This window comes from Aptenodytes patagonicus, chromosome 18, assembly GCF_965638725.1.
Source record: "Aptenodytes patagonicus chromosome 18, bAptPat1.pri.cur, whole genome shotgun sequence".
In the NCBI taxonomy this organism is placed as follows: domain Eukaryota; kingdom Metazoa; phylum Chordata; class Aves; order Sphenisciformes; family Spheniscidae; genus Aptenodytes; species Aptenodytes patagonicus.
In genome coordinates, this window is record NC_134966.1 from 8,607,838 (window position 1) to 8,634,972 (window position 27,135).

At 37.1% G+C, this 27,135-nt stretch overlaps 1 protein-coding gene across 1 annotated transcript; it reads right to left on the minus strand.

The window, feature by feature from the left end:
- Positions 1-7: 7 nt before the first annotated feature.
- CCDC180 (coiled-coil domain containing 180) lies at positions 8-27,106 on the minus strand. Its single transcript, XM_076355549.1, has 37 exons — positions 27,023-27,106; positions 26,280-26,464; positions 25,349-25,431; positions 23,800-23,909; positions 23,565-23,693; positions 23,256-23,366; positions 22,103-22,198; positions 21,686-21,849; positions 21,332-21,451; positions 20,561-20,640; positions 19,770-19,858; positions 19,126-19,248; positions 18,308-18,481; positions 17,660-17,775; positions 16,193-16,319; positions 15,718-15,757; positions 15,374-15,612; positions 14,556-14,773; positions 13,900-14,075; positions 12,607-12,787; positions 11,919-12,065; positions 11,498-11,642; positions 11,171-11,287; positions 10,660-10,758; positions 10,187-10,300; positions 9,294-9,493; positions 8,489-8,559; positions 7,582-7,717; positions 6,915-6,989; positions 5,924-5,990; positions 5,444-5,585; positions 4,861-5,021; positions 3,912-4,049; positions 2,703-2,814; positions 2,368-2,473; positions 1,678-1,816; positions 8-332 (listed from the first exon to the last, which is right to left on the minus strand). The coding sequence occupies exons 1-37, from the start codon at positions 27,089-27,091 to the stop codon at positions 201-203; spliced, it is 4,731 nt and encodes a 1,576-aa protein (XP_076211664.1). The 5' UTR covers positions 27,092-27,106; the 3' UTR covers positions 8-200.
- Positions 27,107-27,135: the final 29 nt, after the last annotated feature.

Below are 27,135 nucleotides of genomic sequence, written 5' to 3' on the forward strand. Positions count from 1 at the left end.
TTTCATTTACAGCACATTCGTCAGATTTTTTATTTCAAGAGGCAAAAATAGCTCCTTTCACTTGTTCAGTACAACAGAAATTAAAAAAAAAAAAAAAATAGAAAATGCTGTTGGACCAAATCTATAACATCACTGACATTAGTACAAACTTGTCAGTTTACACCAGCAATGATCAGAAGGACATCAAGATTTGACTGATCTCATGTATAAAGTTGCTTAATCTTCTGGATGGATCGTTTCCACCAATCTTCCCAACGCTGAATTGTCAGCAGCTGAGCTGTACTTTCTTCCTTGATCTGGGCAAACTGCTGCTCAAGTTTACATTTGTATTTCTGTATAAACAACAAAAACAAAGGACAAAATTGGTAGTGATGAAATATAATTTTACTTTGCCTAAATCCAGGTCCTGATCCACTGTGTCAGAAGACTGCATACAGGCCACTTATTTTCTGCCTTCGACAATAGAACTACATGAACAATGAATTATTCACTGCCTTCCTTCTGTGTTCCTTTTAAGTTTTGCTAAAAATGCAAGATCTCCATCTCACTTCCATTAGCTCCTAAGATTAAAGAGCTGCCTTCTCTAGACAAGAGAGAGGGAAGCATGCATCTCAAACATAGAATGCACGCTGGCTCTTGCCGGAACTTCCTAAGTCACAAGTATGAACTGAACTATTACAAAGCTGCTAAACAGAAACTTGTAGACTACCATGAAAACCTCAGGGCACCTTTATAAAGAGTCCATGCTCCAAAATATAAAATACTGTATTTTTAATGCAACATACATACATTCAGGAAAATATTTCTGTGGCATGCATTTACTATATCACACCCTGCTAACAAACAACGTTCAAAACTACACTGTAACCAGGTGCTTAGGTACCATAACTAGATACATAAAACATTCATGCAAATTTATAGTTTTGATGGCATTTGCCAGTGTATTTTACATTTCTCTATTAAAAATAGGTATTTTTAAAAAATTAATTCAGTTCACTGGGAGTACGATTACTTCCAGGACAGATGCATAAACACTGACCATTTATTTCCAAATGATTTAACATAAGAATATTCTCCTAATTGCTGAACGCTACTGTTTCACAAGCTATCGTCAGTGCAAGTCAGTCTCAGAGTTGTCTGGAATGTGCTCATTCTTCTAGCAGACTTAGTGAAGAAAGAGTGATGATTTTTATGGTGGAAACAATGATCTGTGATGGTTCGGGATGTAAGAGAGGATGTAAGTATCTTACAGCCCTTCACCTTTTATGGAAAAATCAGCCTTTGTGATCTAACGCTAGAGCTGTAGGCTTTAGAAAGAAAGGTGAGCGAAAGCAAGCTGTATTGAAATGGCATTGTGGCAGCAGCTACTTTTTGAATTGTGTTGCTGCTGAAATGCATGAAGTGTCCTGTTTCTGTCACCATCCGTGCTTCCCTGCTGCAACAATTCCCCATTGTAATGTATCTGAATGAGAGGGCTCCCTGAGAAACCAACTCTGTCTGCTTTTGACAACATCACAAAGAAACGGACACGAGAGAGGTCTTCTACACACGGTGAATATGGCTTTAAGACCTGAAAACACTGTGTATATTAAAAACCTATACATAGCTATCATTTTCTTCTTAAAAAAAATCCACAACAGTAGCAGCCCCACTCACAGTCCTCTCTCACAGACCAACCTTATATACAGCATCTCTTGCCTCTATTGCTGCTACATGGCCCGGTGTAGTCTTAGCTGTTGTAACCGACGCAGTTTCTCTGCAAATAATATAGTCTGAATTGTCTGTAAGAGTAGTCATGGGTATTCCTGGCCAAGTCCTTCAAAAAACCAAAACAAACAAACGAAGCCACATGAGAGAGAAAGTTAGAATAGAGAGCAGGTTATACTAATGCATGTTACTTGTACTTAAAGTGCAAAAGATTAAATGTTTTTTTTTAATCTCCACAAAAGGATTACCCTACAAACTACCTTATTTAGTACAACCACCTTTTCTTTTAAAACTTCAAAATCTCTCCACAGTAAATAGAATTCGTATCTTCTGAGTGAAAATACACAGTATATTCATAGATTTGAAACTGTTGAATTGATAAATAATGGGTAGTAAAGTGGCATAGCAATAAAATTGAGATTGTATTGCTTTACAATACAATACATAATTCACTTTTATTTATTTGGATCCATTGCTATTCTTTCTTTAAAATCATCACCCACCCAAACTGCCCCATAACTAGTTAAATGACATTACTAATGATGAGCATAGTATTCAGCAGTTTCAACAAGTGCAGCAAAAAACTATGAGGACAGTGTATGATACCAGTTTAGAGAAGAGAAATTACATAGAACAGTGTTCAGTATCTTCAAATATTACCTGCTCCCACGTTTGGTTAACTGTTTAACTTCACAGATTCCTAGAGGAAGTCCAGCGTGTTTACGGCGGATTAAAGTGGATGTCTTCTCTCTTGGTATTTCAGTTTCTGGGAGATAACAGAACATAGACTCAGCAGCAACAAAACAATGGCAGCAGTACCACCATACGCAGTGAGATGCTCTTCACTTGCAAGAAATAGCTTTGCATGCTTGATCATGCAAACCTTTCCATTTAAAGTAGTGTAGCATATAAAAGTCTCCTCTTCCTAGGGAAAGTCTGCTGCAATCTTTGAGAAGGAAGTGGAGGCCTGAACAAGCAATCTCTTCTTTACTTACTTGCTACTTGCACATCATCAATAGTGATACTTTCATCTAATTCCAGAAGCAGTTTTTCAGTGAAGGCAGCTAGTGCAGAAACAAAGTTCTGAGCACACTCGGCAGCACAGTCCTGTTGGGACATTGGAGACAAGTGAGAGGAATTCCTTTGATAACTTGATCTCCTCTCCTTTTAGTTTAGCTCCAAAAGAATTGCACAAGTATCCAACCTTGACATTTTTCAACAGCTGCAGATAACAGACATAAGGCTCTAGGTTGCACATAAAAGGGTCTAAAAAATGCCTCTCTGCAGTATTCTCAACACTACCTGATTACCTAAGGTAAAGTACAAAAAGCTATAGAGTTCTGTGTATAGTTTCCCAGTAGCTGAATATTTGGGTTAAGCATCTAAACCTGATAAAAACAGCTACCTGTAAATGCATCCTTCTGCCCAAATCAAAGGCCATTCTGGAATTTGAGTACTTTGGGTGGACGTGCTTAGGCCAGGTATTATTCTAAAACAGGGTATGTGTGTTTCTCTGTTTGTATGCAGAGCTAAGAGGAGAAGGAGATATTACTTCGGAATTAAAAATATATATACTCTGCAGACAGTATAGAATTTTGAGTAAGTGGCCTGAGAGAAATAAGCAAAGAGCTTTAATGCTGGGGAAATGACCTTCAATAACCCTAGAGGATGGAGCAGGAAAAGTGTTTTGATTCCCAGATCTCCCCTGTAAAATTCTGCTTATTCCAGTTCTTAATCCTGTGTAGAAAAATGTCAATTATTTGCACTAATGAAATGCACACAGAAGAAACCCTTCCAGGCATCTGTTGTCTGCAAGTAATATAATTAACCAGAGGATGTCACTGTTGCTCCCAGTTTAGACTTATAGCCAATAATTCTACCGTTAAGTTATGTCATCTCTTCCTCAGTACGTTCTATGAATGATGCAAAAGATCAGTTAGTTCTACAATAAATCTATGCACGTGTACGTGTGCACATGCCTTTATTTATGTATTGATCTAATGCTGATAATAATGCTGATAATAACTTAATAATAATGCTGGTAATAACTTAATAACACTGATAATAACTTAAAAGCTGAAAGATATATGAACCCGATTGCCTAAAAAGTTTACTTTTGATGGGGAGGAAAAATGTATCCAAGATGTACTCTCCTCTCCAAACGCCACATCTAAGTTCATATTAAGCAACGGCTTTACTACTACCTGCAGCATCTGTGTGTTGAGATGAATACCATCAGCTTGGTCTTTTTGCCTTTTTATTTCCTCTTGGCACAAAGCGTCCAGCTGAAGTAAGTTGTCTGGGTGTCCCAGAGAGGGACGTAATTGATTCTTGTGCAGAGCCTTTAAGTAAATACATAAGAAAGAAATGCCTTCAGTACAGAACGTGCAATTGAGTCGTAATAAGGAAGAAGTAAAACCCACACATTTCATATAAAAGTATTCAGAAAGACAAAGAAAATTTAGTGTATTCCTTAGCTGTCTAGAGATAAACCTTGCAGTGCAGTATATACCAAATTGCCTATCTGCTGGAGAACAGGGCCTCTGATCTCACCTTGGTTTTCATTTTCAACAAATAATAATCTCTCCTACCAAGTGGTAAACAAGATATTTTTTATATCTTTATATTTGTATTTTTTCCTGAATTTAACTTAATACTCAGAGGGACAAAATCTCAAGATACTACTCTAACATTTTCTGCATGATCTCCATTATGATTCTGTTGCCAGTTCTGATATTACCAGACAAAATATACCTCTTTTTTGAAAGACAGTAAATGATGATATTTCACTATCCGTATGTCATATACCTACAAACGAGTGCACCCATACAGTATGAGCTGTATAGCCATACCACAAAGTCACAGCCCTTAAAGAGTTTACAATCTAAGAGTAAGATGGCAGGCAGAGCTGTACAAGATTATAAAGAGGCAGCCCAATGCTGGAAGCAGTGAGAGAAGGGACTGAGTTACTAGAAATACAAAGCTTCCAGTAGAACTACACAGACTAACTGCAAACACAGGAACTAAATCTGTGGCTAGCTCAGCAGTGAGTGATTAAGCAAACAGCGAGATTAACAAGAAGAAAATTTTATAATTCTGATGCATTTAGCATTGCTTATACTGGAAGCATTCCAACATGTCCGTGACACATACCTTCACGCTCTCCCAGTCTTCCAGCTGTTTATTGAAGAGGTGCCGAATCTGACCAGTGGAATAGCTGAGCTTCTGCTCGTGTTCTTTTAAAAGGCTGTCAACTGCCAACTGGGAGACATAAGGGAGCTCCTTCTCAAACAACTTCAACTGATCCTGAAATTCTTTTTGGAAAAGACAGGCCGTTTATGTGACACAGAAGTATTCATTGCAAGGAAAAACACCACTCAGCCGAGTTGAATATACACTGCAAGGGTCAAACAACCTGGAATTTTCTCTCACAGAGATTCTGTCCCTGCCATTCCTTTTTCTAGGTCCAATGCTTTGAGAAACATACGCTTGGCTAAAAGATGTGACTTTGTACAGGTCTTTCAACTTAGTCAAATGCCCTTCTGCCACGCTTTTTGTAGCTGATAATATACCAAAGAGAATATTGTCCCAATTTCCAGTAAAATCAACTGGAGTTTTTCCACTGAGGGTGATGGATTAAGAAAGCTACATAATTTTCGACCGTTGCAATTTTCAGTTTACATAACTGAAAAATTACATACACAAGAAATTAAAAGTCTTAACTGAATGAATTTACCTATAAGACAGGAATTGTAGTAAACATCTGTCTGACTTTGGTATGACAATAGTTTCTGTTTGAGCACTTCTGCACAACGTTCAAATGTCTCTGGCAGATCTTCAGGCATTGTGATTTGAGGCTTCTCTTTTTGGTAGAACTCCTTCAGGAGATCAAGATAAAACAGAAAAGTTGTTGATAACATTCAAACAAGTCATATCTAGGCATATAACAGTAGCAGGGATATACAAGACTATCAACCACCCTCTTATTTGAGACCAGTTTTCTTCCTCTGATTCTGAAATGCTTAGTTAATATTTATAAAGAAACCTGTGATTAAAAATACACTGTGTCAAATACTACTTAAAAATTAGATGCACTGGTGAAGAAAGGAAAATTTTTGGATGGCCATCCAAACATTGTAAAGAACCAAATTATTTAGCTGACACAGGAGTAGACCCATGAAAGCAAAAGTGACTGAAGAACACTGGGTTTTCCTACCTCAGCAAGACAGAGCAAGCTGTTATTTCCCGTCCAGAGAATATTCATAATAATCCCTTTAAAAGTACTGAAAACAAACAAAATTAAAAAAAATTTTAAAAGGCGATCACACTGTAAAAAGATCACATTGGCAATATTTACTGTTTTTCAACTATTTTGTTCAGGTTTATTTTAATACATTTTTCAGACCATGCAGAAACAAATATTCAGAATGCCTAAGAACCTTCACCCCCATTAGTACAGATTCTCTTCAGAAGAAGCAAGGACTCTCAGATATTGTAAATGCTTACTGGAGAACACCTCCACGTCACTGGAACAAAAAAAGCAATCTTAGCCAACTTCCTGTGCTGAAAACTTATCTTAAGAGCTTCCCATGCATTTTTGATAAACCAAAAATATTTGAAAGTGGGTCTAGCTGTTTACTGGAAGTATTTTGAAACACAATGTGGAACAAAATTCCCAGGCACTTAAACATCTCAGGCATTAACTTTAATAGTTTTGCACAGCACATGTGAAGTATCTCAATTCTATATGGTATAACTGCACATATCAAGAAAAAATATGATCATTTTCTTAGAGAAGGAGAATGGAACCATTTAAAAATCACCTCCTAAACACTTTGTTCCTTGTTTATTCATATAAATGTAATATTGAGCACAAGAATGTAGTGTATAAAATTTATCTTCTTAGAGGTTAAAATAACTGAAAGACAGGCTATTTTTGTAAATGTAGAAAATGGGCCCCAATGAGGCCACCCATTTTAGCTATTAAATAGAATAAAATGGATTAATTTTATATTCACTATTGTTATGCTGCAAAAAGGAACTGTTCTGTAAACACTTTGACCCATAAATATCAAGATTAAATATCTCAAAATTCAATGGTGAACTCTATAGTTCACGATTATAAATAAATAAGTAGATAAATAGATAGATAGGTAGGGGTTTTTTTTGCAGATTAACTTCTATTTCTGCAAATATACATGACTTACTCAGATTCTGGAGGCTTCTCTCCAAATATCTGGAATCTCTTGTCACTGAGAACTGGTCTGGTGTATTTCTGTGTCCTAGGGAGGCAAAACATTAATTTGAAACTATCCACAAGTATTTTCCTTCTCTGGCTGATTATTTGAGCTAGTCAGTCGTATGACGGACGTGAAACGGAATAAAAATTGGGAAAAAGGTAACTCTAAAACTAGTATTATATGAAAATAATTTTTTGATGGAAAAAAATTCTCAGGATTTTCTCCTCAACAACTCTTCAAAACTTTTCTGTTGTTTTCACTATTACAGTAGCTCATTTCATCTATCTATGCACTAAGCTGAAGACATACTATTTAGACACCAGACCTGAAAATTAAGCCATATTGATTTAAGAGCCGGGTTAGTCTATATTTCAACAACTTCACAATACAAAACAACAGCAGATGAAGGAGAAAAAGAAGTGTTCTTCCAGCCAAAATCTGAAGGAAAAAAAAAAAGCAGTGCTGATCATGAGGACATAAACAGGGAAGAGATCCCAAATGATAAGCAGAGATGGAAAGAAGGCTAATACAAACAAGGATTAAGAATTTTTCAAAGAACAGGCAGTGGACAAAGTTTAAGTAAATTTCTGCATACGAATAGTATAAGTGGAATTCCTCCTTTCAGGGGTCTTACCTTCCTGCTGGCATCTTTTTTTTAAAAGATGACTTCTTGGTGATCCGAGTTGCATAGCTGTAAGTAGCAGAGTTCCGAGGACCTTTGTCAGATACACGTACGGGAGACGACTTCTTTGATGATGTGGGAAGAATTGCTTTATATTTAACAAGGAAAGATGAAGAACATTGTATAAATGCCAACTGAAGTCTTTTTTATACAGTTTGTATTCTCCTTTCTATAATGTTTCCTTACAACATTAAGGGGACAACTGTAGGAACAATCATTTCTGGCAGACAGAACTGAAGTAACCCAGCAGTGGCAACAGCAATAAAGGTTGTGCACTGGGGCATGAGTAACGGGAATGTCACAGAAAATATGTGGTAGATGGGAGGAGATTTAAAACAACATTAAGGCAGGGAATAAGAAGGAGAATGAATGGGCTACATTCATAGTCTTGGCTGTGATCAGGACTTAGAAATGGGGAAGAGGGAGAGAATATCTTCGGAAGTGGCTGAAGGAGTCAAGCTCTGGAGAAGAGAGATGAGGAAATGGGAACACTAGGTAGGGAGCAGTTGGGGTTACCTCTGCACTCACCTTTGAGTGCACTGTGAGAAGGACCCCTGATCCCCTACATATTTTCATGACTTCTCTTCTAATTCTTTTCTCCATCCCTTTTCCCTTTCGCTATCACAAATATGGGTACTCTTTATAAAATTATTATCTCATCCTGCAGCTTTCATTGGTTAAGAGCCAAAAATCATCTTCTTATTGCAAAGTAAAGATATCCAAGAAAAAAGTTGTGATGCAGAACTCTCTCAGAGCTAGCATGTAAGCCACTGCCCTGGAACATGCTAGACCTGCTCAATGATATGCTAGGAACTACAATTTAGATGGATGTAATATATTAAAAGAAATGCTGGCACACCTGGTCGTAATGAACGCGAGTGATCCTTTCTTTCCTGATTTAGGCCTGAAGATTTTCTGGACGGCTGAATTCTGAAACAAAAAAAGAGCTAAGCAGCTATCGAATACCCTGCTATTTTATATTATATACTATACTACATATTACATAGAGAACTATGTAAGTTCTCTATCCCTACCATGTGCTAAGTGCAGTTAAATTTCTGAGATAATATTTAACAGATAGGATTACTTTTACAACTGACAGTGTAAATATAAGTACTTTCATGGGACTAACTAATTGTTTAACTGGAATTTCAGAATTTCTAAAAGCAAAACTGCATTAAAATATTTATTTGCAAATCAGACACTTGTCATACCATTCATTTCACACTTTGTATGTTCATTCAACTATGTAGCACGTAATCACCTTTTAACTAAAATAAGGCTCTAGAAGACAAAAATTTAATACCTAAAATTTATCATAGCGCTATAAACTAGATGTCACTTATTACTCACAATGGGGTATTTTTGGCTATTAGAAATCTTGCTCTTAAAAAGAAAGCAGTCTCAGCTAGACTGACCAGAAAGTATGTAGTTGTATTACCTATGAACAATATATTCAATAGTTCTGTGTATACAAAGGTAAACTACAAAATATGAATTCAGGAAAACCTTTATGTGCTTCTGGAATATAAATTTAAAAAATACTGTAGTGAAGCCCCGTGTAGTGTTATCATGAGCCTCATGAAGAGAAGAGATATATATAGTAAAGAAAATATAAATAAAGACAATGACAGAAAAATACCTTTAGGCAAACAAGTACTTACTCGAGTAAATTTCTGATAACGCTTACTGATAAATCATCAACTGCAGACTTTCCCATTCTGCTTGGATTTAACAAAGGAAATTTGACAGGATCCAGCCCTATCACCATCACTTTGTTCTCATCTCTGAGATGCTCTGTTCGAATGGCAACAGCAATTGGACCTTGTAACGTAATGTCTGTTGCAAGAGGGGTAAAATCCTCCTGAAATGGGAAGAAAAATGAAACCCTGTTGACTGTAGCAGGCAATTAGTGAAAGCATTACTGCTTAATAACATGTAGTTACTGATTACTAAAGCAGACCTTCCAAACATGCACTATTTTGCTTCACAGGCTGAAAGAAAGCTTTTTATAATTCTAGTAGTAATGTTGTTACAGCTATACAACTCTGAGACACTTAAAAGTAGTTAAGAGTAGATTCTCGTAATTATCATAAGCAGTATTTAAGTATATACCCATAAAATAATGATCCACTGTAGATTCCAAAGTAAAGACAGACTTTCCAGACAAGGAAGGAAAAGAAAAAAACAAACCCCACTCGATAAAAAAATCTCTTCAGGACACATTTGATTATTTTTTTTTAATTCTTTAAAGAAACCCATGAAATTTGTATCTATGAATAGTGCTACACCTTGAAAATAAACTCTTGTGAAGAACTGAGCAACTCATCGCGATGCTGCGCATCTTTAACATTTTGTAAACTCAGTGATGACTGATTTACTCAGCCTCTTAAAAAAGCTGACCTAATGTTACAATGTCTTGGACAGCTTGGCGTAATGCAGCATCTTTCTTCATTTGAAAATTCAAAGCACAGATTCTGAAAAACCTTTAAAACATATACACATAAAAATTCACTCAATATTAAATAAAATATAGAGAACTTAAATGCTATCTTACATTATCATGTGGGCTCATTGCTTTTACTAGCAAGCAGTCAAGATACTGGCTCCTCTTTTTCAGTTCTTTCAACATTACTTTGGCAAAATCATACAACTCTTCAGAAGCCAAAGCCTGAAAGATATGGTGATACAGATGGTATTTACTAAACCAGCTATTTCAGTCTTCTCAAATAGGCTGACTGTTGCATACAACATCATTTGACTCTGTTCTGTCACCATTTTATTTACCCGTACATGCAAGCAATGAGATTGTATAGAGGCTGATGTTTTTGTTTGGCAAACAGGAAAACAGGTACAGGACATTCCTGAGCAAAAATTCTGTGGTAAAGTACTCTTTCTGCCCACTCCCCAAATGTGTATAAACATAAGTCTACCTCAAAAATATTAGTTTATACATCATACAAACATGCACAGTGAGTCAAATTAATACCAAGTCAAATTAAATACCATTTCGTGCTGATTAGAACTTACTTCTTTATCTGTGGTAGGATGAGCACAAGCATCTATCTTCTGGTGGAGCTTCTCCAGATAAGAGTTTAATGTCACTGCCTGCAAATTGGAATTTGCTACCTAAAGCAGAAGCGGATATTGGTGAAGTGAAATCCCATTCAAGGCATTTTCAGAGGCTCTACTTTGAAACCACTAGACTTGCTGGTAAAAACACTCAATCACCGGTACTCAGAGGAGAAGCTGAAAACAATAATTCACAAAAGCAACACTTCATGTCCTTCACTGCACCACACAAAAATGCTGGCCTATTCAGATGGACATACTCAATGTGCTGCAAGACCATAGTCTTCCAGCATAGCTGCAGCAGTAGTAAAAACATAGTTTTAAGCTGATAATGGCAGAAAACAGGTTTTGAATGAATAAAGTCACTTAATGTTTGTCCACTCTGAATTCAGCTAAAAATCTCTTCAATGGAATAAAAGAAAAATGATTATAATTCGTTTAAACAAAGTTCTGATGTTTCTGTTTGTACCTCTGATTTGATTTGCACTCGTAGATTTGTCAAAAACCGTTGGATCTTCTCCATAAAGACTCGATTCATAAAGAGATAATGGAACTTTGTTTCAGACCGGTTGATAAGTTCAGTAGCCTTTAAAAATGCCAGAAACAAGAGACAGAACTAATTAATTTTCACTTTTTAAAACTTAAATAATAGAACTCACCATTTCTACTTATTTTTCCCATCATGTAATTGCCACACAGAGCAGTCTTACAGTCCTAATCTGGGAGCAGGATGATTATAAATCACATCAAATATGCCAATATAAGACATAAATTGAAAGAATGAAACTCTGCACACCTGCTCCAAGCAGCTCGATTCCATTTTCTCCATATCTTTCTTGATTGAACTTTCAAAAGAGTCAATACGCTTACTTTCTTTATGAAGACGCTTGCTGAAAGACTTTACCTCCTCAGGAGAAAAGTTACCTCCCTCCAAAAATAATCTGAAAGCAACCAGCAAAGTAAAAGCAATTGGCTCTGAGTCTTCCTTTTCTCAAAGACTATTTTAGCTAAGCAGCCCTAAAACATAGATATCAACACAAATGTGACGGAAATAGTATAATAATTGTGGCTTGACAAAATAAATATGTTTTTTTTAAATAGCAAACTAGATGAATAACAAAATAAACTTTCATTTTACTGTTCTGCCTATGCAACAAACGCTGATGCCCAGAAATAGGTAACTATTTATAAACAACGCTACAATGAAATCTCTATACCTGCAAGCTTTGAGAAAATCCACATTTGAATCCCTTAATTTTCCTAAAGCTTCCTCCAAATAGTTCCTGTAACTCCTCAGGGAAACCTGGATCACTTCCAGATGATTATGTAGCTCTGAGTGCAGACTGTTGCTGAAAGAAACTAACCTAACAGCAAATAATAAAAGACAGGGAAAACATATAGAAAGAGGAGTACACATTACGATTCAGAGACTGCTGGCTGTAAAGATGTGAACAACATCTGAGAACTCAAGAGTGTTTTAGTATTCTGAAAGCAACTCACTGAGCTGTGATTGTTTTGATGAACGCTCAGAAGATATCAGCAAGCAGTTGATGCCATTGGAGAGTATCCTAATTGGTTTTGAACCAATTAGTTAATTGCTATTACTGTGCAGGTTCAGAAACTGGATAAAATCTAAACAGATGAAACATCTTTGCTACTTTAAGACTGCCAGCACTTTGAAAATATATAAAAATTGTCATCCATTCAGTACGGATTTTAATTTCTCCAGGGAGAGACAAAGGAAACAAAAAATCTTCACTTTTTTTTAGAGTTTCATGAAGCAGTCTTCATTGAAGAGTAATGACATATAAAATAGATTCAGAACGCAAACCAGGAACATCTCAGACAGCAATCAGGAGTATTTAACCATAAACTCACAGCCAGCAACACCTGTGGCACACTTACTTCTCAGTCATAGGAGCATTGCGGAATACAGACTCCATGTCACAGATTCGTGAATGTAAGTTTTTGCTGATGTTATTTTGCTGATCACAAAATTTGAGAAATTCAGCTCTCTCCTTTTTCAGAGCTTCCACCACCCCTGCACAGTGGCACTCTAGACGCTCTTTGTGAAGCACCAGTTCCACTGATAAGAAAAGAAATTTTACAATATGGTCATTATTCCATTTACTGTGGACTGTCACAACCACCAGCCAACCTATTATCAGAAGCAGTGGTAAAATAAACCAAGCTAGATCTCAGAGTGGCTAAAACATACAAACAAATACATCTGATTCTGTGTCTTTGACTTTTCTCCTGTGTTTGACATATATCCCTGGCAGCTCCTAATCCATTCAAATCACAAATGTCTTTTGTTTGCTCTAAGCCCTCTTTTTCCTTTATTTTTGGTCACTGCTGACATCTCCGTTATCTCTCTGTTCTCAGTCTTGTAACAAAAGTAAAAGTAAAGGATTTTTTTTTAAATGGAAAATACACTTCTCCCTGTTTTTGTGGGGGGAAAAAAAAAATCATTTTTGGTCTCCCTTCTGCAATGATAGTTGGATAAATCAAGAACCAGCCAATCAGCCTCAAGAAAACTGCCAGAAAAGGCACCTGCCCTCTTTGCAGGAAAAACTGGAATTGAAAAATTATTTGCCTGTTCTCCCAAAAGAGAATTTTTTAGTTTATATGTTAAAGATCAACAAACCTGTCTTAAATAATTTATTTTTTTTTCCCACCAGAAAACCCTGACACTTCTCATACAAAAAAAGAGTTCTGATTAGTGGCCAATCTGTAGCTGCTCAGTGATATTTCATATAGCTAAATCCTTCCTCTCCTGTATTCAGGAGCCAAGCCCTGGCATTTCATCTCTCCCAACACTTGCTAATTCTTTTTCTGCAACACTTTCAAAATTATTTTTTGTACATTGCAAACTCTTGTTAAATAATTTCAAGAAGAATGAGGATCACAAATAATGACAATAGAAACTGAATGTTCTACATGTTTTACAATCCAGTCATTGATCAAGGCACTGCCAGGTATTTTCCAAACATAAGATAGCACAAACCAGTACGAGCTATAGAAAAGAAACATCTTTTTAAAATATGAGTAACATATTATACTAGGAATTAGTAGACACTCAACTGCTTCCTACCGTCCTCTACTACTGAGTCAACTGACACTGAAACAAATTTTGGTCCACTTATGATCGTCTCTAAATGAAGACATGTAATGTTCAGAGTAAAAAAAAGTCAGTACCAGCTCTAACATTGTAGATATTTGTCTCTATATTCCCCTGCCTTCGTTGATGCAAGCGAAGAAACAGCTGAAGTTCTGAATTCAGCTCCTCTTTCTTGGCAGCTACAAAGGCACAGGAGTTGGACAAGGACTCTGCAAACCATTTCTCCAAGTGTTCAAAAAAGCAGAGGCGAATCCTATGATTGAAAAAGAAATATTACAGTGACGAATGGTAAGTAATAAATAAGAATTTATTAAATATATTAATTCTAAGAATTTAACATCTGACTATAGGAAGATATGGTTTCATAACCATTTGCACAATACTGGTGGAGTTTTTGAGCTGGCTGCATACTACTGAGTACCAGGCATTTTACCTTCATGGCTCTGCAGGGAATTGGGGCAAATTATTTGCCTTTCTGTAATATGTTTTCTCACTAAATAATTTTCTGTAAAATATGAATGTTCTTTAAGTGGTAAATGCTTGTGTGGTACTTTGAGAGCCATGGATGAAAAGCAATATAAAAATTTTTTCTTATTTTTATCAATTTAAAAAGAGGAATAACATCAAAATAATTAGATAATTTTCACATCTTTAGTCTAATGTTTCTTCCAAACAGCTGAAATTTGTCTATTACCTAAAGGGAAAGAAAGAACGTAAACTGTTTTCTACTAACCATTTCTTCAGCTCTACGAACACGGTTTCTTTGATAAGTACATATTTCAGGTACACAGGGAGTGATTCTTCTTTTTCATATTTTGTAAAGTAAGTCTCTGGGATGTCAGTCTTTCCTGCCTCTTCAACTCCAAGGACTGTGTAAGAGTTTCCACTAGAAGTGGAAAAGGTCTCAACAGCAATTTCAGAGCTTTCTGCCTTGCTGCTGTTGAACACAGCCTAGGAAACAACCGGAAATCATCATCTGTTACCTTTAGAGGTATAAGCATAGAATCAACAGTGCACAAGCTAGTGTAAGAATCCTAAGAATATTAAGAATAATGTTCTCATTCTCAATTTGGACAACATTCATACAGAGAATATGTTTGCAAGTCTCAATGGGCAGAGTCATCAATGTTTTAAAAGGTTTTCGTTATGGTAATAAATTCACGTAACTAAAGACCTGAAAAACTAATACTTAGATACAAATACAGCTTAAATCATTCACCGTGGGTTAAGAATACTATGATGAAAGAAAGAAAGAAAGAAAGAAAGATATTAAAAAAAAAAAAACTATGCAAAAGGTTTTTACAAGGGTAAAAGCAGTGCATAAGGAACAGTTGTAAACTGTTTTATACGCTCCATTTCCCCATAAAAAGGATCTAAAGCCCTAATAATCCAGAAATGAAAACAATAAAGACTCCTGCGTGCTTTGTGTACAACTAAATCTAATCTACTTCAAGGAATTTAGACTCACCTCAGCAAAAAGAAGACTTCCTATTCACCATTATTTTGTGCAAGACTTCCTTCACCTTCAAATATATTCTCTTGTTCACTTACCTGTGTAAAGCTTACTCCCTGTTCTGCACACTCAGTTTCTTCACTTTCATGAGGAATACTCTCCCCATTTTCTTCTTCCTCTGTTTCTTCAGTTTCCTGTGCAAAGATCTCCTCATCCTCAACTGTGTTTGTTTCTTCATTTTCTCGTTGACAACTGTCCATCTTTTCCTCTCCTTCATTTTCTTGCACAATGCTCTCAGCTTGCTGCTCCACCAGACGTTCATCTTCTGAAGCCTTAACTAGTTATTTCCAGTTAAAGCAGAGTTTTACTGGTCACAATCCAAAGAAATACAGATTGAAAAACAAGAAAGCAAAAATACCTGTTTGTACCGTTGAGGTATTACCTTGATCTTGAAATGTGGAGTCCATCTTTCCTTGCAAGTTCTAAAAGCAAAACAACAACAACAAAAAACGCCACACAATTTAAAAATAAGGAATTGCTTGCTTATAAGAAATCCACATTCATTCTCAAAATATATCAAAAGATAAGATATGATAGTCTTGAACGAATCACTTATCTTCTAAAGAAGCTATAACACTCAAATTGATTAATATAATTTTGTTACCTTGCAGTTTTCTGTTTAAAAGGCAAGTGAACTTGCTGAAATGCAGTTTGCAACAAGGACAGAGTTAAAAGTGTGGGACAAAGAAAGGTTTTGTGTTTCCCCCCTCTATTTCTACCAAAAGCACTTCAGTCCTATGGCCAAAACAATGCTTTAGCTTATATAATCTAAATTTTAAAGCTAATGTAAATTTTCCCAAAAGTGAAAAATTAATGCACCAGTAAGATTTTAAACCAAAAGAAGTTTTTCTTTATACCTGTTTGAAGATTTCCTTTACATTAAAATATTGGCTGATGGATATGCTATAAGAAATCAATTCCCACAAAATAGCTTCTGGGTAAGCCATTACTTCGTCCACTAGAACTTGGTTGAATGACTCATACCTGTCAAATTTAATGTCACTGTTTAAGAGACTCAAGTATGTATAGAAATAAAATGAAATATGACTACAATGTCTTTAAATCCAAATCTAACTTTTCGACCAATCTCATAAAACCTTTAGGCTAAACATTGTACTGTATCTGTTTAGCCTGAATACAATCACATCCTGGCTTGTTACTAGAGATTATTTTGTTACAAATAGATAAATGCACAAAAGTTAAGAAATATTCACAATAAAGTATTTCAGATCTTTCATTTTGGGTGGGAAACCATTCAAGACCTGTGCTTACATAAGGAATATTAGAAGTGAGAGGTCAAATTACTGTCTTTCATGCTAGTTCTGTATCATGCTCAGCTGTGACTGAAGCTTTTCTGGTTTATTTTCATTTTACTTGGAAATGAAAACTAATGGTTCAAACTGAGTCTTGATTCAAGAAAAATCAATGTTCCCACCTATTTTCATTTACATTTGCTTTGTCTCCTATACGAAGATAATTATGGGGAATTTATGTACGCGTTCAAATGTTCAGATAGATTACATTCCATCTCTGCAACCTCTCCCTGTATTTTCACTCACCTATAAAGGTACATTACCTTTGGGGTTTTTAAATTGTCCTAATGGATATAAAGAGTACTGTACCAACAGCTCTGAACGCAATTACAGTGTGAGGTGTGTGCATGTGTGTGTATCGGCCTCTCAGGTCCACATCGCTCTTCTAACATGCCTCCGATCTAACAGACAGAAAAGACCTTCTGGGTGTGAAAATATAACTGCTTCCTCTCTGGCTATTTAATCCTCAAACCTTCTGCTAAGATCTTCAGCAGGGAGAGTGGTATGTGCCAATTTGGATGTGATTTTTAAAGATGCAAATGGCTGATCATGAGAAATATAACAGAAAGATTACCAAAATACATACTTTGGCTACCTGAAAGTTATTAGTAACTTCTAGTCCTTGCGACTTTGAAAGAGATCAAATCTGTGAGCGCAGGTGACGGCACAGACCTACTTTCTGATCCCCGCGATTCAAGAATCTGAATGACTACTTTTACCTTCTGAATAAATAATTATCCCATTGGCATGGATGACATAGTATACTACATAATAATACTGACCCGGTATATTTTTTAAATGATACCAGTCTTCCTTAGTCCTACTTCTAAAATGTGGGTATTATTTGCCTTAACCTTGTTCAATATGGAAATCATTTTATTTTACATTCTTACACAAAGTAGCAAGCAATGTTTTTCCACACCTTCACACTACAGCATAAACAAGACCTAAATAGTACAACCAACATTCAAACATGCTTTACTTTTTAAGTTTGCACTACAAAATTCATACCTAGCTCTAATGTCATCTAAAGAAGAAAGGGCTTTCTCCAAATATTTCTTCAGCTTTTCTTCAGAGCTCGCTGTTCTCATTTCATCCAAAATTATATCCAGATTAGCTTCCATCATCTAAGGCCACATAAAAACAACCCAGTAGAAATTATTTAGTAATTACTAAAATGCTTCATAACTATTTAGGATTCAAGTAATTTAATTATGTATGTATATTCTACACCAAGAAGGGAAGCTACCTTACCAAAACTCATCTACTACGAAGACCTTTCATAATGACCAACATCTCTGACATTGCCACCCCAAGTTGCAGGTTATACCCATAATATGAGAACTTGACATACAAACAAGACTCTATACCTGCACAAGATCTTATGAGTAACAGAAACTTGCAACCACTTAATACATAAAATATAATCTTTATCACCATTGCCATATCAAGAATAAGATATGACTGTACATTAAGTGTCAATCAAGCAGTTAGCAAAAAATGTACCTGACAGAATGAAACTACCCTGTAGAAATCCCAGTACAAATGTCAAAGATTATGTTTTAAATTTTACACCAGGTATTTTGAATTCCAGAGAGTTCTCTGCATTAAGAAGTCCTTTCTTTACATCATACCGCATCCTTGGTTTTATGTTTATACCTGTATTAAGTTATCCTGTTTCTGTCTGCATTCATCTAATTTCTTCTGAAGTTCACCTTCCTGCTGGGACAGTATGAGTTGATGGACATCCCAGACACCCATGGCCTCCTGAAAATAGCTGTACAAGTCTTTACAATTCCACTCATTCTGTTTAGCCAGCTCCTCAAAGTCTCTCTAAAGAAATACATTTAAGTGAATCAGTTACTATTAAACTGCTTGCTGGAAGGTGAAACAAATGAGTAAGGGGACATATGACATGATAAAAGGCTGTCTGAAAGTACACTATCAGTATTCAACATGGTCTCTTCTATTTGGAGAGGAAAAAAAATAGTCCAAGTAAACTGGATAAGAATGTGGATTTTTGTTCTAGAAGCTGAGAGTATCAAAACTTCTGTTTATTCTTCTGGTACTGTAAAGCACAGAATCACCAAGTTCTGCATATGCCCTGAAGTATCTAGCCATCTATCATTTTAGGAACAACTGCCCAGTCATTTTCATGTACAGAATCATAAAAGATAGGATTGAAAGAAAATTGGGAGATCATTTAAATCTATTCCTCTGCCTCCAGGCAGGGTGGGCTATAACTATAGCCTATACCCTGACAACCTATTATAGATATAAACCATACAATTATGGTTCAACTCTTCTCCTTGAATCACACCAAACTTTTTTTATTTGTGGGGCAGGTGTTCAGTCACACTAGGGACCTCCTCCTAACGTGACATCAATAGCCTAAGATGCATATGGCATTTCAGGCAGTAGCACAGGAAGAACAGTCTACTCCCAGAGAGTAATAAAAATAAATGTAATAAACATACATCCATACGCTCCAGTTCTTCTTCAAACTGACTTCTTAGTTTGTCGGTCAACTGAAGTAAGCCAGAATTCACAAGTTCTTCAGCCTCTTTTTTTGTGCAAACATTCAGATTCAACAGGTTATTCTAAATGAAAAGAATGCTAAGTTATTGACATGCATATAACATAACAAATATTGTGTGGCTTTCAGACAGTATGGCTAAACTTAGTGTTTCTTCTTTTCTTGTGAATGGACAGAGAAAGATTCAACCCCCAAGATCTCACATTCTGTTAGTAAACAGTACAATTCCATTTGGACACAAAGGGAGAAACTGAGGCAGAGAACTGGAATTTCTTTCCCAAGATAAGAGAGATTCAGCACAAAGGCTGAGGGTTCTGACGGTGCGTCCTCCACCTACATGTGGGACAGTACTCCTTTCATTACTGGCATTTGTTACTGCTTTTACACATTTCAAGTACAAATACCATATGCTACTGCGAAACAAAATGGACAGTAAGTTTTCTAACAGAATAAGACAGAGGTTAAAAAGCAATTTCACTTGTTATCTCAGTGTTTGGTGGATCCTCAAACACGTATTACTGTAACAACACATTGCACGCTGTTACCAACAATCCTCCCAAGAATTCCCAAAGCTATGACGCTAACCTTGCGTAACTGCACTTCTGCCAAACATTTTTGCTGGACCATCTCATACTGGATGCGTATTTTCATCATATACTGCACATTGTGGGCATCTGAAGGATATGGAAGAACAGACCATTGTAAAGATTTCCATATTTCACAGTGCAGTGCAAAATGGAAACATGACAGAGGACCTGTCCTGAGCCTCAGCACAGGTAATATATCCCAGTAGTGTCTTCACACTTGTACGACACTATCAACCAATAAAATAAGATGTTTTAATACAAATCTTTTTATCATTATGCTTAAAAGTAGTGAGTGAGTTACAGTCGCTAGCCTGTATAGTAGCAAAGAAGTTGCTACGAACATTAAGACAGGATGTGCTCTGGAGAAAGAGAAGGTAGACCGACAGAGGGAAGGCACACTACAGGACTCAGAGAGAGGAAACATCTCAAATACTTCCCCTCTCACCCTCCAAGAGGTAAAAAGGAGTATTTTTGTATGATTGAGAACTAATCTGCATTAAAATTAACCTTCTATTTTCCCCAGATTAATTCTAACCAAGTCAGTTGCTGCTAGATCTCACCACGCAAAAATGCTTGTGTTGGCAAAAGGGAGGTGATGCAATAGACAGCTTATCTTGATCTTGGTCGTATTGCTAGCTCAAAGCAACTTAGAAGGTACATGGAAACACATGGAACAAAGAATATAGCAAACATATACTTTCAAAGCAACCGTCTGACTCACTACTGCCTGGAAAAAAGAAAGCAAGCATTGCTTGAATTCCAGACTGGATTTATGATTTCCCAGCTTACCTATACTTTTGTTTAAATTCACCAAAGATCTGTACCATTCATTTATCTCAGCTTTCGTGTGTGTTGGAGGCAACAAGTCACTATTGAAATAGGAAACAAGAGTCAGATATCTTCAAATATAATCCAGTCCGTTCTTAAAGGATAAAATTATGAATCACAGTAACCATACTACTGTCCTTTATTTTATTTACAGCCATATCAGCAATGAAAATAAAACAAGATGACTGCTGTTTTTCAAGGCCGCTGTTTACTGACAAGGAACTAACTGTAATCTATCTTGTTGCTACATACACTGTAAAAGAAAAACTGTAAATATTGTACTGCGTTGCACCCCAACCATCTTCTTGTTGTCAGGATGGACATTCAAACATAGCAGTGTTAGATTTCTATCAAGACTCCTTTCTTAATTTATCATACAAATTAAACTCCTGCACAGAAATAATGCCTTGACAAGATCATCAGTTTCTACTTATCTACCCATCCTTGCCTGGCCCTTTCTACTATGTTTCAAGCGTTAGTAAGATTTACTTTTGTGTTTCTGCATTTCTAGTCCTCGATCACCCCCTATTTAATGTAACTGGTGCACTGAAAACCAAGAATGCATTTTTTCCCATTCAAAAGAGCTTTACAAAAGAAGTTTAGGCCCTGCCTTACTGCTGCACTGTACAATCGCACGCTGAAAGGAAGCAAAGTGCATTTTGTGGTCAAGTCCCTCATTAACTCCAGAAAGAATTCTATTTCCCTTTGTTCCTGTTCTCTCTTTTGTCATACCCAAGGTGCTGCAAAAACTCCAGTCTCCTTTCACTGAGTAAAATCTGATCCGTTATCATATTTTCTATTTCTGTTTTCACAGTTGGGGGATTCTGTATTTCTTCATTTGCCATAAATTCTCTGTAGGATGGAAGAATACATTGAAGTAAATATCTGCTTGGGAAAATTTCATGTTTGAAATACAAATACAAAATACATTTTATACATACCAGGTAAAAAAAGAACACTAAGTTCTTTTGGCTTTTTAGTTTTATAATGGAAAAATGCTAAAACATTACTGTTCATAGAAAAAGCAAGTGAACACTAGTCACTTTGTGTTATTCATATCCAAAATATAATTGTAAAATTTCTGACCTGAAACTGTGAACTACACAGTTCTTTTGGATGAGCTTCCAGTCCTTGACTCTATCTTGCCATTTCAATCGATGTGATAATTCCCTCTTCATCTCTGATTTCAGTAGATTAAAGAACAGCTTGGCAATTGCCCTCTGATTAGCCAACAGTGCTCTGTTAATCATCTGCATATTAAAAAATAAAAACAGGAATAAAAGCAGCATATAACATGCAAAAAAAAAAATTGCCTGTTCTATACAAAATGAGGGAAAGAGAATACAAATGATAAAGAATGCCCTGCAAAATATAAAACTCTCCTATATTACAGTGATTGATAGGTAGAAATAATGAATTTCAGTTGGAAGAAAAGACATTCTGGGAATATTCAGACTGCTATCTTCTCGCAGGTAAAACAGACTCTCAGTATGAAAGATTTACCATCGCCTCATTATTCATGAACCTGTAAACATCAGCTGGCAAGAAGAAGGAAATTGCCTCCAGTATCACAGTATACTTCCTCAGGACATCTGTTATCTGTGCAATAAAAGAATAAAGAATAAAAAAAATAAAAATCTGTATAACGCAAATGTCAGTTTCCCAAGTTAAGCAATGATATGAACAAGACAATTTTTTCCATTAAAATAAATTCAATTGGCTGATAGACAGATTGAGAAGTGAATCTTAAAATACCTATCTTAAATATCTTAAATACTGATTTTTTTAATCGTTCATAAAAATAGTAATGAAAACATTCCATTTTGTTACTACTCAACTGATTTCTCTTTAATATCTGCGATAATTGAGTGCTCTGCAGACAGGCTGCAATCTGAATTTAAAAACCAGCTTTGGGTACAAACCAACTTCCTTTCAAATATCTGTAGTGAATCCACCAGTGGTTGTTTTATGTGGACATGAAATTTAAGCAAGTGTGGTCATCTCTGGTATTTTTCATAACTAATCAAACAGAAAAGTTACTGGTGATGCTGTTGGACCTATTCGTCATGTCTACATTACAAAGAGAGGACAAACTGACACAGGTATAACAGATAGCTTTTGTTTGCCTACAAGGACAAAGCAGCAAGGACTTGCTTATGGACTATCCATTTATTTATCCAACCATTTACTGTGATGCCGAATGACTTTTACAGGTCAGGCTGAAGCCTACATAACTGTAGCGTCTCGGCTGCTGACACCCAGCCTACCCAAACTAAAATTAGCTAAGGCACAGCCGTGCACCTTCTCAGCTGCAGAATAGGCATGTCCCAACAAAATAACATTAGACCTCTTGACAGTTTGGCCTGAATAACCCTGCAGAATAATAAAAGCAGCTCACATATTCCTTGCATCTTTACTACAGGTAATTCTGGAAGAAACGAACACCTTGTAACTGGAAAAGAAGTATCTTCTCCTGATTACGTGGGTATAAACAGAGAATGATCTATCGGTGAAAAGACAGTAATCACCTACACAGCAGAACCCTGGCAGACCTCTTTGACTCCTGTGGAAATGAGCTACTCTTTGCTCTGCATCCAGCATTACAAGCAAATAATAATCTTATGCTTAATTAACAGCTATTAAAACTACAGCTCACTTTATCAGCTCGACTCCATTCAACCTTTTTTAAGGATTCATCCATTTCCCTAATCCACTTTTTTCTGGTCAAGGATTCCTGATGGATGATGTTCCACAGTTCTTCCAAACCCTGCAAGAAGGATTTACTCACAATCCCACTGAAAAGTAAATGTCAAAAAAACCCCAACAAACCCCAACAAAACAAACAAAAAAACCCCAAAAAACAAACAAGCATTTATATCTTAAAACTACAGCAAGACATAAGAAGCTGTGTTACACAGGCCAGGTACAAATACCGAAGATGAGATAATGGCATGAGCTGCCTTACTTCAATCGAGAAACCTTCCAGAGTAGTGTCAAACTCAATCTTTTTAAACAGAAGTTCAATTTTTCTATCAGATTCCATCAGTTTTGTCAGAAGGAATTTTCCAGGCTCCAAAACAGAGGGTTCCAACTCCTAAAAAGGTAAGGATCTTTTGAATATTAGGTCTGACCTTTTGAATATTAGGCCCTGACCTTAGTATAGCATTCCAGAGTATCTGGATTACAAAATCCAGTCTTACCCTGGCAATGCAGGCAAGCTCATGATACATTGAGGTTAGTGCTTCATCATGACGGCCTTGCCGGCGTTCTGACAGGCGTTCCAAGATATTACTCCTTGTTTCCTCAGGAACTGCCAAGAAAGAAATGAGGATGATGTAGCTTGGAACTGTTGCTGCAGAATACAAATCAAGTGCACCCTCAGCAAGTTTGCAGATGACACCAAGCTGAGTGATGCGGTCGACACGCCAGAGGGATGGGATGCCATCCAGAGGGACCTGGACAAGCTCGAGAAGTGGGCCCGTGTGAACCTCATGATGTTTAACAAGGCCAAGTGCAAGGTCCTGCACCTGGGTTGGGGCAACCCCCGGTATCAATACAGGCTGGGGGATGAAGGGATTGAGAGCAGCCCTGCCGAGAAGGACTTGGGGGCACTGGTGGATGAAAAGCTGGACATGAGCCGGCAATGTGCGCTCCAGCCCAGAAGGCCAGTTGTATCCTGGGCTGCACCAAAAGCAGCGTGGCCAGCAGGGCGAGGGAGGGGATTCTGCCCCTCTGCTCTGCTCTGGTGAGACCCCACCTGGAGTCCTGCGTCCAGCTCTGGAGCCCTCAGCATAAGAAAGACATGGACCTGTTGGAGCGGGTCCAGAGGAGGGCCAGGAAAATGATCAGCGGGATGGAACACCTCTGCTATGAAGAAAGGCTGAGAGAGTTGGGGTTGTTCAGCCTGGAGAGGAGAAGGCTTCGGGGAGACCTTATTGCAGCCTGTCAGTACTTAAAGGGGGCTTATAAGAAAGATGGCGGCAAACGTTTTAGCAGGGCCTGTTGCAACAGGACAAGGGGGAATGGCTTTAAACTAAAGGGGGGTCGATTTAGACTAGATACAAGGAAGAAATTTTTTACGCTGAGGGTGGTGAAGCACTGGCACAGGTTGCCCAGAGAGGTGGTGGATGCCCCTTCCCTGGAAACATTCCAGGTCAGGTTGGACGGGGCTGTGAGCAACCTGATCTAGTTGAAGATGTCCCTGCCCACGGCAGGGGGGTTGGACTAGATGACCTTTAAAGGTCCCTTCCAACCCAAACTATCCTATGATTCTATGCACAATGAATCACTAAGTCCACACTGTGACCTCTGTAGTTTGTGCAGCTATTACAGTGCATGACAGCTTTCCACAGGAAGGGAAATCTATGCAAATATACATTAAAAATAGTAAAGCCTATTTTAAAATTTCCTTTGATTTTATTAATTTGTGATTTTCAGAAGGATAAAAGCATGGAAGCTATGAACTAAGTTCAGGTATGATACAAAAAATTGCAACTTCCAAGAATGAGATCTGCTTACATCATAGCTGGAATTTACCACCTAAACAGAAACTGTGATTGATTGACAATTTTACAACCATTTTTTCTATGAGTGGACTCTTCATCTTCAAAATTACTTACAAATCATCAAAAATGTGTCAGGTCATTTCTGAGCTTGATTTTATACTTTGTTCAGCTAAAACCATTATATGTATGGTGGCTCCTAAAAACTCAAATTAAAATATCTGACATTAAGGGAAAAAAATTTTACCAACAAAATCAGGTAGGGATCTGACTTCCTCAACTGCATTTACATCTACACTTCTCCAAGCCTTTTGAAATGTTGTAGCTTCTCTGAAACAGAAAGAGAATAAAGCTTTGATTTGTACTAAATACATAAGAGTAGGGATCTGCAACTGGTATAATATTCAATGTAATTGGCAAAATGTAACATTTAAGTGAACATAAGCATCATTCTAACTTCAAAGAATATGGTTCAAAGAATTAATGTTGCTTCTTCTGAGATGAATTGGACTGAGTAATTTTCTATCCTGGGTTGATCACAACCTCAAATCTGCTATGATGGCATGAAAAGCAATAAATGCTAGATTTAATACACGTAAACTACAAAGACATACACGCTATCTCTAAAAGGTATAAAAATCTATGAACTGTTAAGTAAGAACTAGCTAGAAATGTGGAAATAGCCTTTAGCTGCCCACTGCTCTTCCCATCAGCTGGGGCACTGTGTTTCTCCTTTGGGGGAAGTGAGATTAAGGGCGTCATTATTCAGCAGAAGAGTTAAGGTGAACAGGATGGATGGACTAATTTCTTTTCTTGCTCATTACATAATCATTACTGCATCACCATGTAAACCATTAACACAGTTTAAAATATAGTTCAAAAATACGTATCAGACTGGGCTTATATCTAGATTGCCTTGAAAAAAAAAGACCTACAATTTCTTTTTAAAAGAAAAGCCGTACGATACGTATGTCATTGCAAATATTAGCCTGTTAATCTGCACCTTAACAGGCAGCAGCTCGTTATACTCAATTCACATCTGGCAAAGAGACAGTCTGTTACAAGTCTTTAGTGCTGTGACCAAGAATTCTGGAGTGTCTAGCTCCCAGTGCAAACCTTACAACTTCATACCTAGAGTCATGAACACATAATTGGGTTTTTATGTTTCTGTTCTCTACCTGTACGACGGTGGCTCTTCTGTGGAGTCATTGTAGGGCGTTCTTTCAACACGCTTCTGGTGGTAACACGGTAGTAGCCTGGCATCAGTAGAAATTTCTGAGTCCCTAACCAAAGCCAGCCTCTCACTCTTTATAGAAAACCTAGTCTTGTTCCTTACTTCATCCAAAGAGAGTACTAAGTGAACCTTCGAAGAACTACAATCAAAATGGTTAGAATTCTTTCCAACCTACAGCACTGAGAATAACAACAAAATAATTGATAAAAACAGTGGGGGGAAAGGCGGCAGAAGAGAAAGGTAAAATAACGAACACTACTTGGCACATGCGTAACAATCTTCATCCAAGACTGTTTTCAAAATAGGAAAAAAAGCTATCCCTTTCCTCAGAGAGGAAAACTGAAGCAAACTGGATTGCGTGCCTAGCTTATGGTTACAAAGAAAGTCAGCAGCAGAGTGAGAAATGCCTGAACCTGGCTTCCCGTGCCTCTTAATTTATCTTTTACTGCTGTGTTATAATGATTCTGCCTTCAGCTAATGTATCCTGATGCACAGTGAAGACACAGGAACACCCGTAGGTGCATTAGAAAGCATATGCTGAAGATAACACAATTATTTTCTACTAAACCAAACAAAACCCAGAAAGGTTGGAAGTGACCTCTGGTTTGAGGTCGCCACTTTAACAGCCAGCAAACAACTGACCAACAGAGTTAACTCATTTGGCTTTTACCCGTTTCTCTTTTTTACCTCATCTTCAAAGATCTGTTTGCAGGCTTGCCCGCTGGGAGCGAGGCGCACAGCCCCCACTGCCTGCATGCGGCCCAGCACCGCCGACTTCCAGGCCTCTTTCCAGAAGAATT